This window comes from Anas acuta, chromosome 5 (genome assembly GCF_963932015.1).
Source record: "Anas acuta chromosome 5, bAnaAcu1.1, whole genome shotgun sequence".
NCBI classification, from domain to species: domain Eukaryota; kingdom Metazoa; phylum Chordata; class Aves; order Anseriformes; family Anatidae; genus Anas; species Anas acuta.
This window is the reverse complement of record NC_088983.1, coordinates 3,413,419-3,426,115: the sequence shown is the minus strand read 5'-3', so window position 1 is coordinate 3,426,115 and position 12,697 is coordinate 3,413,419. Positions and strand designations below refer to the sequence as shown.

The 12,697-nt window shown below is 41.4% G+C and overlaps 1 protein-coding gene across 4 annotated transcripts in view; it reads left to right on the top strand.

The window, feature by feature from the left end:
* Nucleotides 1–12,697, top strand: part of DDHD1 (DDHD domain containing 1) — a 65,434-nt gene that overhangs the window by 33,820 nt on the left and 18,917 nt on the right. For all 4 annotated transcript variants that reach the window (XM_068682308.1, XM_068682307.1, XM_068682306.1 and 1 more), the window contains 2 exons: nt 5,639–5,745; nt 5,887–5,993. In XM_068682308.1, coding sequence (XP_068538409.1) covers nt 5,639–5,745; nt 5,887–5,993 — 214 coding nt within the window. The remainder of the gene's footprint in view (nt 1–5,638; nt 5,746–5,886; nt 5,994–12,697) is intronic.

Below are 12,697 nucleotides of genomic sequence, written 5' to 3'. Positions count from 1 at the left end.
CTCACTTTTTATTACTCATGCCCACTACTCGCTTCGACTTACCAAATTTAGTTCAACCCAGCCCCCAGTGTCCTCAAAAATTTGGGATACTGTTTCCTCAAAGAGGTAGGGAGTGCTGCGCTCTGCTGTGCTGAGCTCCAGAGTAATGAAACCAGTATGGGAATGCTTTTTGAGCATAATTTACCAGGTGTGTGACCCACGAATGGCTTTAGCTTGCTTTATTTCTGGGTTAGCAGCAGAACAAATCTCTATTTTTTATAGACTCCCTATTATTATTAATAATAATGTATATTTTAGATTTTTATATATTTTTATAGATTATTTTCTTAGACTTTAAGTAGATCTCTACCATGGATGAACAAAAAATGCGAAGTGTGGTGTTCTTTGGTTTTTTTAAGTTTTCATAAAAGTATGTATACAATTATGTATTATTCCTACTTTCCAAATGAGTACATTCATTTAGAGCATGATTTTCCTTCACGTTGAGAAGTGGAAAGAAAACTGTTGAAGGTTTTCCTGTTGCCAGCCCCTCGCCCCATTGCCTTAGCTCCTAAATCAAGAGGTCAGAGTAAGAAGCTGGCTGGTGTAAGCTTCTTAAATTCAGGAGCATTCCCTCATTTTTGGCTGTGGATTGTCTGCTTGAAGAGCGTCTGCAAAGATGACTTGGAAAGAAAATGAGTAACATTTTGAACCCTTCAGTTATTTTGCTCTGTTACCAGCTCAAGGTGATTGTATAAAGTTTGTGAACTAGATGAAGCTAACTTGTTTGTAGCTCTCTGATATTTCAATTTCTTATGTACTATTTGAATGCTGCAGCACAGTAAAACGAGTAGCTTAAGAGTTTGTTTTGTTTTGTTTTTTTAAAAAAAAAAAAGCAGTAATTGTAAATATGTTAGTTCACCCTTGGATTATACTTATGCAAGGATGAATACCTATAAAAATCTGGGAGTATTAGTACATTGCTTTATCAGAGGTAGGCAGCCAAACACGTTTTATTTATCGTGAGTCTCAAAGTATTTTCAGGCCATTACTTCCTGCATGCAAAATAGCAGTAGGTCATAACGCTTTCCAAGGCATGCACTGCATCTGTGCTCGAATGGTTTTTCTCATAGAAAAATCATAAATTTTAGTTGTTACCATGCATTTGGATGTATATATTTAAGTAATTGTTGCTCTGGGGTCAATATTTCAACTTCAGTTTGTATTGGAGAGGGGAATAATTCTCTGCCTGTTTGGATGAGGTTTTATCACTTCAGTTAGTGTTAATTTAGCAAGTGGCTGGAGGGACTTGCCATCTAATAAAATAGCTGATTTTTTTGTGCGTATATACAGCAGGTGTATATTCTGGTGTTTTGTGTGTGAGCACAGCCACACTGCTTGGAAATTACTACACAGTTTTGGTCAAAATTTGAACTATTGATGAAAATCAGTGGGAGATGCCATCTAGTGCCATTCACTGTAAATGAGATGTGCTGCACTGGGAATTGTCCTGCTAATGTGTTTTAATGCCTCTGTGGCTCTTGGGATCAGGAGATGGGTGTGATATTGCTGCTGTAAAATAATGGGGGAGAGAATAATTGCACCTCCTTCTGACAGTATTTGGCCAGTAATGCTGAATGGGATTGCATAGGAATTTTTAGCGGTAGGCAAAAAACTTTAAATTTTTAGTAACTATATAGTTTGTAATCTGAAAACAGTCAGCACTTTGTGGTATTAACCAGCTCCTTAAGGCTAACGTGCAGTGCAGTGTGTTGCAGTGGAGGAGCACACCTGAACCAGCACTGGAAATGGAATTTCTGCGTGCTTGCTCTGCCATCAGTGATGAGGCAGCTAACAGAAAGCTGTTGGAACAGACCTTCTCTTCTGCTAGAATGTGTGCTGCAAGACAGGATGAGGATGCACACGGAGTTGCCTTTTGATTTTCTAGTATGCCCACGTGCATTTGAGTATTTGTCCATAATCTGTTTTAGCAAAAGTTTGGAACTCTTCTGCCAAAGGATGCACCGTGTCTGGGCAACCACAGTGGATAGGGTGGAAAGCCATCAAGATGTGGGAGGCTAAAAGTTAAAATTGCATTTTGTATTTTGCTAAAGGATACAAAACTAGCACAGTTTTTAGGAGGGGAGACCTGAAGCTTTCCCAAAAGCTTTGGCAGAATTTCTTAGCTGCATTGTTTTTCCAAACTCTTTAAGTCTAGCTTTAGAAACAAGGCTTTCAGTTAAAAATCCTCCATCAGTTTTCCCATGAACAGCTTTAGTAAGACCTGAGCCCTTTGGAAGAGGAAGAAACTCCATGGCAAAGAGCTCCAGGGAGCATTTTGTTTCCCGACAGCGGGTTCCAGTTTGTCCACCTCCTTGCTTTGGACATGATACAGCTTGATGGTGACTTGTGCTGTCCCGTAACCTCCTGAGGTTTGGGGGTTAAAAACCTAACAGCTGCCCATCTGTGTTTGAAAACAAAACCATCAAATCAGCAGGTTAATAACCAGCAGGATAAAAGAAGGCCATCCTATTTGAAGCAGGGCTTGTAAAAAGCTCTAATAGCTATTTCTTCATAATGTTTATAGCAGCCACTAATGGGTGAACTGTTTAGATGTTTTTCCCTGAACTGTTAAGACTGAGTTACACAAAAGTTCTTTCATACAAAATCATCGTTGCTATGTAGAAATCTGTACTTTATTCATGTAATGTTTCTGTGCTTTTACTGCTGTTAAGTCTAGCAGCTTTAGATCGCTGCTCATTTGCTGATCTACTGTTAAACTTGCTATTTCTGAATGCAAGTTAGCTGGCCACTGTCCTTCTTGCACAGAAAATTTAACAGATTTAGCAATACTAAAGAACTGACAGCATTGCCAAATACTTTTCTCGTGGATTTTAGGTCCCTGCATTTCCCTGTATGAGCAGTTATCTGATTTTATTCACACAGGTCTGTTTTTCTTTTGGTTACACGGGGACTCCACGAATGTTATACATACTGAATTTTTATCCTATTGATAATCTGTGCAGCTGAAGTTAGGCTCTCTCAAAGTGTCCTTAGGCTCTCAAAGTGTCCTCAAAAGCACATTGTGTGCATGGTGGTGGGGCAGCTTGGTCTGTGCTTTGCAGGGCTGGGTCACTTTGTGCCTGTGTAGTCCACACACACCTGCAGAGAAATGTTAACAATTCCCTTCCTAAGCCAGTACCAGTCACTCTCCCTGTACAAACACTGCTTGTAAGGCATGCTGGAATTGCTCATGAGGAGCACTGAAAGCACTGTTTAGGGCAAGGCAACACTGTTCCTTTCTCCTTTTTAGGATCTACTCTCCTAGGTTAAGGAGAGTACCTAGGAAAGGTTTGTCTCTTTATTTCATTTAATATACATAATCACCACTATTTGTGTGTGTATATATTTATTGCTTGCTTGCTTTGCATATGACATGCAAAAAATACTCAAAAAAGCTTGCACAGCCCTAAGCAAAGAGGTTCATCAGCCCTGATTTAAGCAAGTCTTCCTGCTGATTTTTTTTCCCCCCCATCATACAGAAAGGACATTCTGTGTGTAAACCTTTGCCATCTCATTGGACTAGATACTAGGAGATTAGGAGTGCAATCAAACCAGGCTTTAATAATAGAGATGTTGATTAGTTGCATTTCTTAACTGCTTGGTCACGCCATCAGTAACTATTTTGAAACACAGTGTGTCAAAGGATACTCCCCTTTTTTTCCTTTCTTTCATAACCAACACCTACTTTTTGATGGGAAAATGTTTTTGACTGTCCACTTCAATTAAAAATCTGGTGTATTACAGACCTGCCTTTTTGTAGCATAATATGCTTTTCCTTATCCTGAGGAGAAAAACAAAAGACAAGACAATTTAAGAAAAAGAATTATTTTTGTAGAAAATGTTTTTGCAAGGCATTGGCTTTCATATCCCTTCCTCGGTGAAGCATGTTCTCCCACGCTGTGAAGCTGATGAGGCTAAAGTCAAAAAGTAGAAGGTGTTTTGCCCAAAGCCACCGTGACATCCCTCTGCAGCCCTCACGAGCTGATGGTAGGAAATGAAATTCCTCTCCACGTCCATTCCTCTGGCCACATCCACCGTCAGCTTTCCTGCACGACATAAATCCTGTTAGTGAGGCGGATCTGTGCGGGGCAACAGCTACGGAGGGAAATTAAGAATGACTTTTGTCAATGCTCCTTCCTTTTTATCTGAATTGTCACCTCCTGTGGCAACCTCGTGGAGGAGATTTGAGCAGCTCCCGACTTCGTGTCTCAGCTACCTGCTGTGTACTGCCGGCTTTATTTTAAAGAGCTAAAGATGGATTTAAACTCAAGACAGGAATTTGACACGAGTTGTCCATACAGGATCCCTGCGTAGTGCTGACACCGTTTCAGTTTTGCCCATCAAACAGAGCAGCTGAAGCGATTACTGTCTCAGGTGCTGGTAGTGATTTAGGCTGAACTGTTGCATTTCTACTGAAGCAGAACAGGAGCACTCATATATTCAAGGAACGTATCTCAGCCAGGGGGTTAAACTTACCTGGAGCACATTTGGATTTGTAGAATTACTGATAAGAGATTTAATGTCATCGTGCATTTGGTTGCAGCAATCGTTAGAAGGGGGTTTGCTTTGAAAATAGAATAAAACATGTTGGAACTCTGGGCTTTGCCTCAAAACTAAATTCTGATTTTTAACTGGGAACCAGCTGCTGGAAACGCAGCATTGCTGCCCCTCGGTCAGATTTAGTTTGTTGTGCTCATCTTCAGAAATGCTAATGTCATTGGGACCTAAGTATAGCGTAAAGAAAAGAAGGGAAAATACAACACTTCCCCTGGTTGTTAAATGTCTTTGATAGAATGCATGGATTTTTTACCATCTTCTTCTAGAATTTCATGCTATTTTTCATCCGTTGCTGATGGTCTTTCATGCCTCAGTAGTAAAGTAGCATTTTTAAGGAATGTAATATGCCAGTATTCCCTTTCTCCCCCAGACAGCAGAGAGGTTCAGATATATTTTGTTTTGAGGTATTTTTAAGTTTCTTATGTCCATTCCAAGGGATGCGTCCACCAATGTTCATGTTGAGATATCTTTTAAAAATGAAAATTAATTTAAAAACACAGACTGCATCTGCTACTGTAATTTGAAATGCTAGTAAATGATCCTATTTCTCACTCTGAGGACTCTTAAGCCCTCCAATTTGATATGAGAAATTAAAATTCTGACTTTTCAAGCCATATTGTTAATAGGTTTCGTTGTGCTTAAAAGCACTGAATTGTCTTCCTTACGTAACGGATTAAATGGTTGATTTCAGGATTTCAAGGCAGTGATAGAATTCTTAATTTTTAGATCACGTTCTAGCCCAAACCAGTCAGCGTTAACAGATGTCTTTCAATTGAATTTGGACGGTTTTATTAGGCTTATAGTAAAATATATTTAAAGTTCATAAATTCTTTTGAGCATGTAATATGCATAATTTTCTATTATAAGATAATTTAAGTACTGGAATTGCTTCACCTCACAATTTTATTTTACCTACGTTACTAAGCATGCATTGTAGTAAAAGTAGTTAGGTGAGAAATGAGTGGATGGACTGACTTTATTTGATAAGATCACCAATAGTAGTCTTAACAGGAACGTGTTCTTTCTTTCTTTTTATAAGGATGCGAGATACTGCAAGAAAAATAGAAGAGAAGTATTTTTCTAATCTTGCAACCCATGTTGAATTTCTTCCAGTTGAATGGAGGTCAAAACTTACCCTGGATGGAGGTACATTACTTGATTCTTTTGTTATTCCAGTAGCTGCAGTCTACAAAATTGTCCCCAGAAGTTTCATGCTGTGTTCTCTGCATGTGCCTTGATGGGATTTTATCATTCTCCTGCATGTAACTCAGGTCTCTTTTCTTTCAGACACTGTGGACTCCATTACTCCAGATAAAGTACGAGGTTTAAGGGACATGCTGAACAGCAGTGCGATGGATATCATGTACTATACAAGTCCTCTTTATAGGGATGAAGTAAGTGTTTGCTTTTTTGTTTGTTTCTTTGTTTTGCTGAGACCCTGAATAAAGAATACTAAAACTTTGGAGGTATATAATGATCATCTGTAGTTGCTGGTATTGCATGGGCAGCAAGTGCAGTTCTCTGGGATCTTCCTTCTGTACCCCTGACATTCCTCACTTCTTGTTTCTGAGACAGGAGAAGCTTTCAGTTTAATGCTGGCCTTGTATCCAAGGGATAGGCAAAATTCAGGTTTGTTTTCCTGTGGGAAGCTATCTGTGAGAAGATAACCTGGATTTGGCAGAGTTCTTCCTAGGATTTGAGACAGGAGCAGACAGGCATCTATTTCAGAGGAGCAATAGAGATGTCTTTTGTGATTCTACAGTAGAAAATAAGAAATATTACCATGTGTGCAAGCATATAATATTTTAGGGTGGTTTTTAATATCATTGAGGAGTAATCAGCAGCTTCAACATCTCTGAAAGAGATGAGGCTTTAATTTTGTAAAATTAGGGATACTGGGTTCTCCTTTTGTCCTACCGGTATGTGTGTAAAATATTTGGAAAATATCCAGTAGGATGATCCTCGTATATCCTTGCTGTTAAGGGACTCCTAAGTTTGGCATGTATTTTTAGAGAAATTATGAACATAAAAAAATAACATTTACACTTCAAATAATCAAAATACAGAGTTTTAACAGAGAGAAATGTAGAAAAACAGCAAAAAATTTAATCAGAGTAGTTTGTTTGGAGCAGAAACCAGCAGTTTAGAAATGAGAAGGTTTTTTACAGTGTTTTCATACATCTGCACATTCTGAGCAATGGGACTCCGGAGAGCTGGGCATCTTCTTACCTCTTGCAAAATCTGTGGACATGTCATTTAATTTCTGTCAATTGTGAAGTCAGATGGGCCGACAGCATCTGTAAACATGCCCAAGCCAGTTTTAATAGAGGTATACACTTGGCCTTGCAAGAAAAGCAGGATGGTCACCTGTTTGTTAGGCGACTGTTCATATATAAGCTGTTGTTTTTTCTTGCCCTGTCTGTGTAGGCACGTGAGCTTTAGTCTGTGTAGTTGTAGTGTGACCCCATTCATCAAATGGAAAAGCCTTGAATAAATGACAAAGTACTCCATAAAACGTGTACAGTGCATCACCCCAAGAGCATCCTTTGTTTGCCACACATCCTGGAAAAGCCCTGTAGGGAGGTTTTAGGATTACTTTCTATAGCAATTCTAGGTTTTTCTGTATTGACTACATTATATATGGAGCAATGGTAGTGTTTTTGCAGCTTTCGTGCTCAGTCTGCATGGTTAAACTAGGGGTTGTGGAAGGTATTTTCCAAGCTTACCAGAGGACCTGATGCTACCTTTCGTTAAAATTAAATACGTTTAAGTACTTTAGACTGTCAACGTAATTGTAAAACCTAAACTTCCTAATAATAATAACTTTCCTGATAGCAGCAGTGGTTTTGAAATTGCTACGAGCCTTTTAAACTTCCAACACGAGAAATAAGTGGACTGAAAGCTGTGTTCTCTTGTTGCTTGGTAATGCAAAGTTCATTGTTCAGGACTCCTGGGTTCTCAGCTGTGTATCAGGTTTCCTTGTCTGTTGTGGAACTGAGACCACTGTGAACTTGTGTGGCAAGTGAAGAAAACTTCTCTGGCAGCTCAAAAATAGATTTTTAAAGTGCATTAGAGGCTTGGCATGCCTATTGGCATCTTATGGGAAATGGATTAGCAAGTAAAGGTTAAGTGTGCTGGCCAACAATGCATGAAAAATTGAATTCATTGCCCAGAAGAGCTGTAGTTTTGCAGGTATATTACCATCCCTCAGGTATGAATTGACAAATAACTGTGCTGTGGCTATATTTAGATCTGATTACAGAAGTTGTTTTCTTCACTAAATCAAGTGAATTTTTGGAGAATGAACAACCACACACTGTAGAAGAAGATCAGGTTTGAGACCTTCTAAGGAACCTGAAGGTGCACAAGTCTGTGGGACCTGATGAGGGGCATCCACAGGTCCCGAGGGAACTCAAAGATGAAGTTGTTAAGCCATTGTCCTTCATATTTGAGAAGTTGTGACAGTCCAGTGAATTCCCCCATGACTGGAAGAGGGGAAACATAACCCTAATTTTTGAAAAGGGAAGAAGGAAGATCAAGTGAACTACACAATAGACACTCACCTCTGGGCCCAGCAAGATCATGGAGCAGATCCTCCTGGAAACTGTGCTAAGGCACAGGGAAAGCAGAGGTGATTGGTGACGTGGCTTCACTAAGGACAGATTGTGCCTGACAAATCTGGTGCCTTCTGCTATGGGGTTGCAGCATTGGTGAGTAAGGGAAGAGCAATGGACATCATCTACCCGGACTTGTGCAAAGCATTTTACACTGTCCTGCCTGATATCCTTGTCTCTAAATTGGAGAGACATGGATTTGATGGATGGACCAGTCGGTGGGTAAGGAATTGGCTGGATGGTCACACTCAGAGTTACAGTCAATGGCTTGATGTCTAAGTGGAGACCGAGGACAAATGGCATTCTTCAGGGGTCTGTATGGGGACTGGTACTGTTTAATATCTTTATTAATGACAGGGACAGCAGGATTAAGTGCGCCCTCAGCACATTTGTTCACAACACCAAGCTGTGTGATGGCCGGAGGGAAGGGCTGCCATGCAGAGGGACCTTGGCAGGCCTGAGGGGTGGACCTGTGAGAACCTCATGGGATTCTACAAGGCCCTCAGGTGCAAGGTCCTACACCTGAGCCAGGGTAACCCAAACCATCCTGTGATTCTATGAATTTTCTTGAAACATTTCACCCCAACAATACACCCCGGTTGATCATTACCTTGCCATATTCAGCCTGCATCAGTAAATCTTACAGCTTTCTCAAAGCAAAGTTGTACACTGTGAATTGCAAGCATTTGTCCAAAAAGCACTATTTACAGGTGTAATGTTGAAACTTGGAACAACAGGTTTCTGAAATGAATCTGTTGTTGTAGCCAAAATATTTGGATTCGGGTTTTCTTCTTCTCTCAGCTACAGAGTTCATGCTCTACCACTGGGTTGTCAGGGATGTGACCTCTTGATCACATCTCTGCTCACTTAGCCAGGAGTTGTGTAAACTCCTAGTCATTAAATAGTTGTACATCCTTTCACCTTTTATTTTGCCTTTAGCTACAGAAATGAAACTTGTATTTTTTTTTTTAGTTACTCCTCCTTATCCCATTTTATTTCCTGTGACCTGACTTTGCACAGATTAAGGGCAGTATCATCAAGCTGAGTGTTCCTGTGGAAAACCAGCGTTGTGATGTCCATCTCCCCACCATATTCAGTGGTCAGTCTGTTCAGAGTATTCATTCCAGCTCAGAAGCAAGCTTTGTCTTCAAGTATTCTCGTAGTCCCATGTTGCTCAGAATTAGTGTTCCTGCACGCCACTTCATAACACCAACCTGAGTTGGATACTGCTGGTGCTCCTAAAGCTTTCCATCCAAACATCTTAGAAGCTTCTCAAAAGGAGCTAATTAAACTTTGCTGTGCCCCTTGAAATGAATTGAACAATGGAGTGAGCTCACCCTAGAGAAGAACAAAATCTGTTATCCACCTGACAACACTTAACTATACTTTGATACTAATTTTATTTCTAATTCAAAGGATTTCTCCCCACATCTGGAAGTAATGTAGCCACTGCTTTAAAGCTTTTGACCGCTCTTTAAACCTCTTGCTAAGGGATATTCGAGTGGGCAGCCACTGAAGGAAAAAAAAAAAAGGAAAAACCTTGTCATATCAGCTTTCATATGAGACAGCAGACAGCTGCTTCGGATGCAGCTGGATTGTTCAGTGAGGCATTACGGGAACCTGGTGGATAACCCCCTCTCTGATTGCAGGTATTGTTTCTTCTGCAGCGTGGTAGGGAAATGTCAGAAGGACCTTCTGGATTTTTGACATGTAATGTGACTCTAGACAGGTATCAATAATTCAGTGAATGTCTCAGGCAGCCTGGTCTCAGAGATCAGTCCGGGGGATGTTTGCAGCCCTCCCATTCGGTTGTGGCATTCGTGTGAGGCTGCAAATGAACTGCAGCTCCTCATCTGTGTGGTGCTCCGTGACGAGGAAAGCAGAGTCCCTGTTTAAACATTGCAGACGTAATAACAAGCGAAACTAAGCTGATATTTTGATGCCCACGTGCCTATTTCGAAATGAACAGTCATTTCACACTGATTCTGCCCTTGCTGCTGCTATTTCTGGTAACGTAATATGGGCTGTTAGCGTGTCCAGTGGGTGACTGTGTCACATCCGTGCTGCTGTAGTTCTGTGTTTCTTTAATAATAAATGGTTCTGACAGGGTTTAAAAAGCCTAATTGATGCATAGCGAATTTTGTGTTGTCACCTTCATTATATTGTTAAGTGCTTATTTTACTGACCTCCGCTGTGCTTACTTCCAGGCTAATTGTAATGCTGTGAATTATTGATACGTCTTGGCAGAAAGTGCCTGCAATACGGGCTTCATATCATCTGCATCCGTCACTGAAAGACCTTTAAAATGCTAGTTCCAATATTGCAATAGCCTCAGAAGATCAGTAGATGTTTATGGATTGCTTCCGCCACAGCCGACATGCGGGGGAATGAATGCAGTGGGTATTGGATGTTTCTCACCAGCTGGCAAGAGGAAATGAAGGGTCAGGGACGTGGGGGAGTGTTACAGACTTTAGGAGGCCAGGGGATGCAGTGACATGCAGCCAACATAGCTCTGCTCCCTTCGGCAGGCTGCACTGTCCACCTTGAAGTGGTTTGTCACTTTGCTCTTACACACACATGAAAAAAGGGGATTAATGACTGTGCTCTTCAAAGTTGGAACTAGAATTAATTTTTACTAGAGATTTCATCCCGCTTTGATAAGAGGTTTTGCAATCAAAATGTTCTTCTCTGGTTCACTACTTTCAGCAATAAAAAGTTTTTTTTGTGTGTGTTTCAAAAGGAGAGGGATGTGAAGCAGGAGATTTTTAACTGGGACTATTTCAACGCTGGTTTTGTTTATTTCCTTGAACCTAATAGGGAGCTGCTTGCCAGCACTTTCACAGCTTGATTAATTCACTTGTCAGCTTCATAAAGTGGTAGGTTACTGGATCTGCCAGAACCTAAACTTAGCCTTGACTGCTGAGACTTGGCTAGAAATGGGTTGGGCTCAGCTTTTCAACAAAAAGAGGGGTAGTGGGAAAGAGGCTGGGGTCTGGGCAGATCTGTGGATCCTTTATCCGTAACGTCGCTAAGACACGAAGCCGTTCCTGTCTTTTCACACAGTTAAGTCTCCTTCTGGCCTCTCATCTGTTGTTGTGACACTCTTCTGGCATCCATCCGTGATGCCGTCAGGCAGCGTGACAACTCCTGTATGCTGGAGGGTCAGAGCAGCCTCCCCACCTCTGCGTTGCGTTCTGGCGTGCTCTGCTTCATGCAAAGCAAATCCTCCTTGCTTTTGTTTTCGTGCTCCTTTACAATCTATCCTTGAGCTGCAGATTTTCATTGGCTTTTGAAGACCTTCTTCCACCTTCCGTTGGCCCACATGCTTTCTTATTGCTTGTTTGCTGAATTTCTTACAATTTTGCACTCTCTTCCTGAAGTTCTCTTGCCGTTTGGAGGGAGCTGCTCACCGTGCTCACAGCTCTCAGATCTGCTTCAGATTCTTTTCCCACGAAGCCTACAAAAACATTCATGCTGTTCAAGCTGGAGTGGTGCAAAGGTCAGGTTTCCTGCACTCCCTTTTAATATGTAGTTATCTGTTATTGTTGTTTGTTGGTTTTTTTGTGTGTTTTTTTTTTTTTTTCCCTTGGGCTTCAAGCTGTTCGTGTGAGAAGACATCCATCGGTGAGGATCCCGTGGAGAGGACAGAAAGGCACTCTGAAAGTTTCACAAGGGGGTGCTCAGAGCTGAGAGCAATGCCAGAAGAGGACAATCGATAGAGCCCAAGAGAAGAACATTTTTTTTTTTGTTGGCTTTGACAGATCAGAGAGGTTGAGATGAGAGTGCTATGTTCTGTTTTCAGCCACGAGCAGGCCATTGAGGATTTGAGTAAGAGCAGCACAATGTCTGGGTCACTTCTGTGGTCAGGGTGCCAGCAGAGGGTTTGTAGTCTTTATTCTCTGGAAAAAAAAAAAATCATTTCCTGAATATTGAATGAAAGTGTCGTTTTCTACCCTGGTACATTTGGAATGCACTGAAAAGCCCACTTTTACCCCAGCAATCTGCCCACTGGGATATGCAGGGAGGTGATGTGCTTCTTGCTGCCTGGGCCTCCTCAGGGTGGTCCAGGCCTTTGTCTGCCACACACATAGCTGACTTCCTTCTGCTTTGCAAGAAATCGGCGTGCTTATCTACACTTGTGTCTCACAAGGCTTTTTTCCATCAGAAGAGGAATGAACAGCTGTTTTGGATGCTGGTGATGAGGATTTAGAGGCTTGTTTTTTTCCAGCTCAGCACAGGGCGCTCTTAATGCCCTTCACAGAGGGCCTTCAGCTGAGACAGCCAGCAGCTCTGCGTATCTCACTGCCTACACGTTTACTTACTGCCCTTCATGCTTCAGCAGCCCAGGCATCCAAACGACAATTAGAGACATGATCCTTGTGCCCATATGGTCAGTCTTGCCACATCTCCTTCCTCTGCCAGGATGACAGTGGTGTGTCTCGTCTGGCCAAGGCTCCCATCTTGTGTTCACAAGCACATGTCCT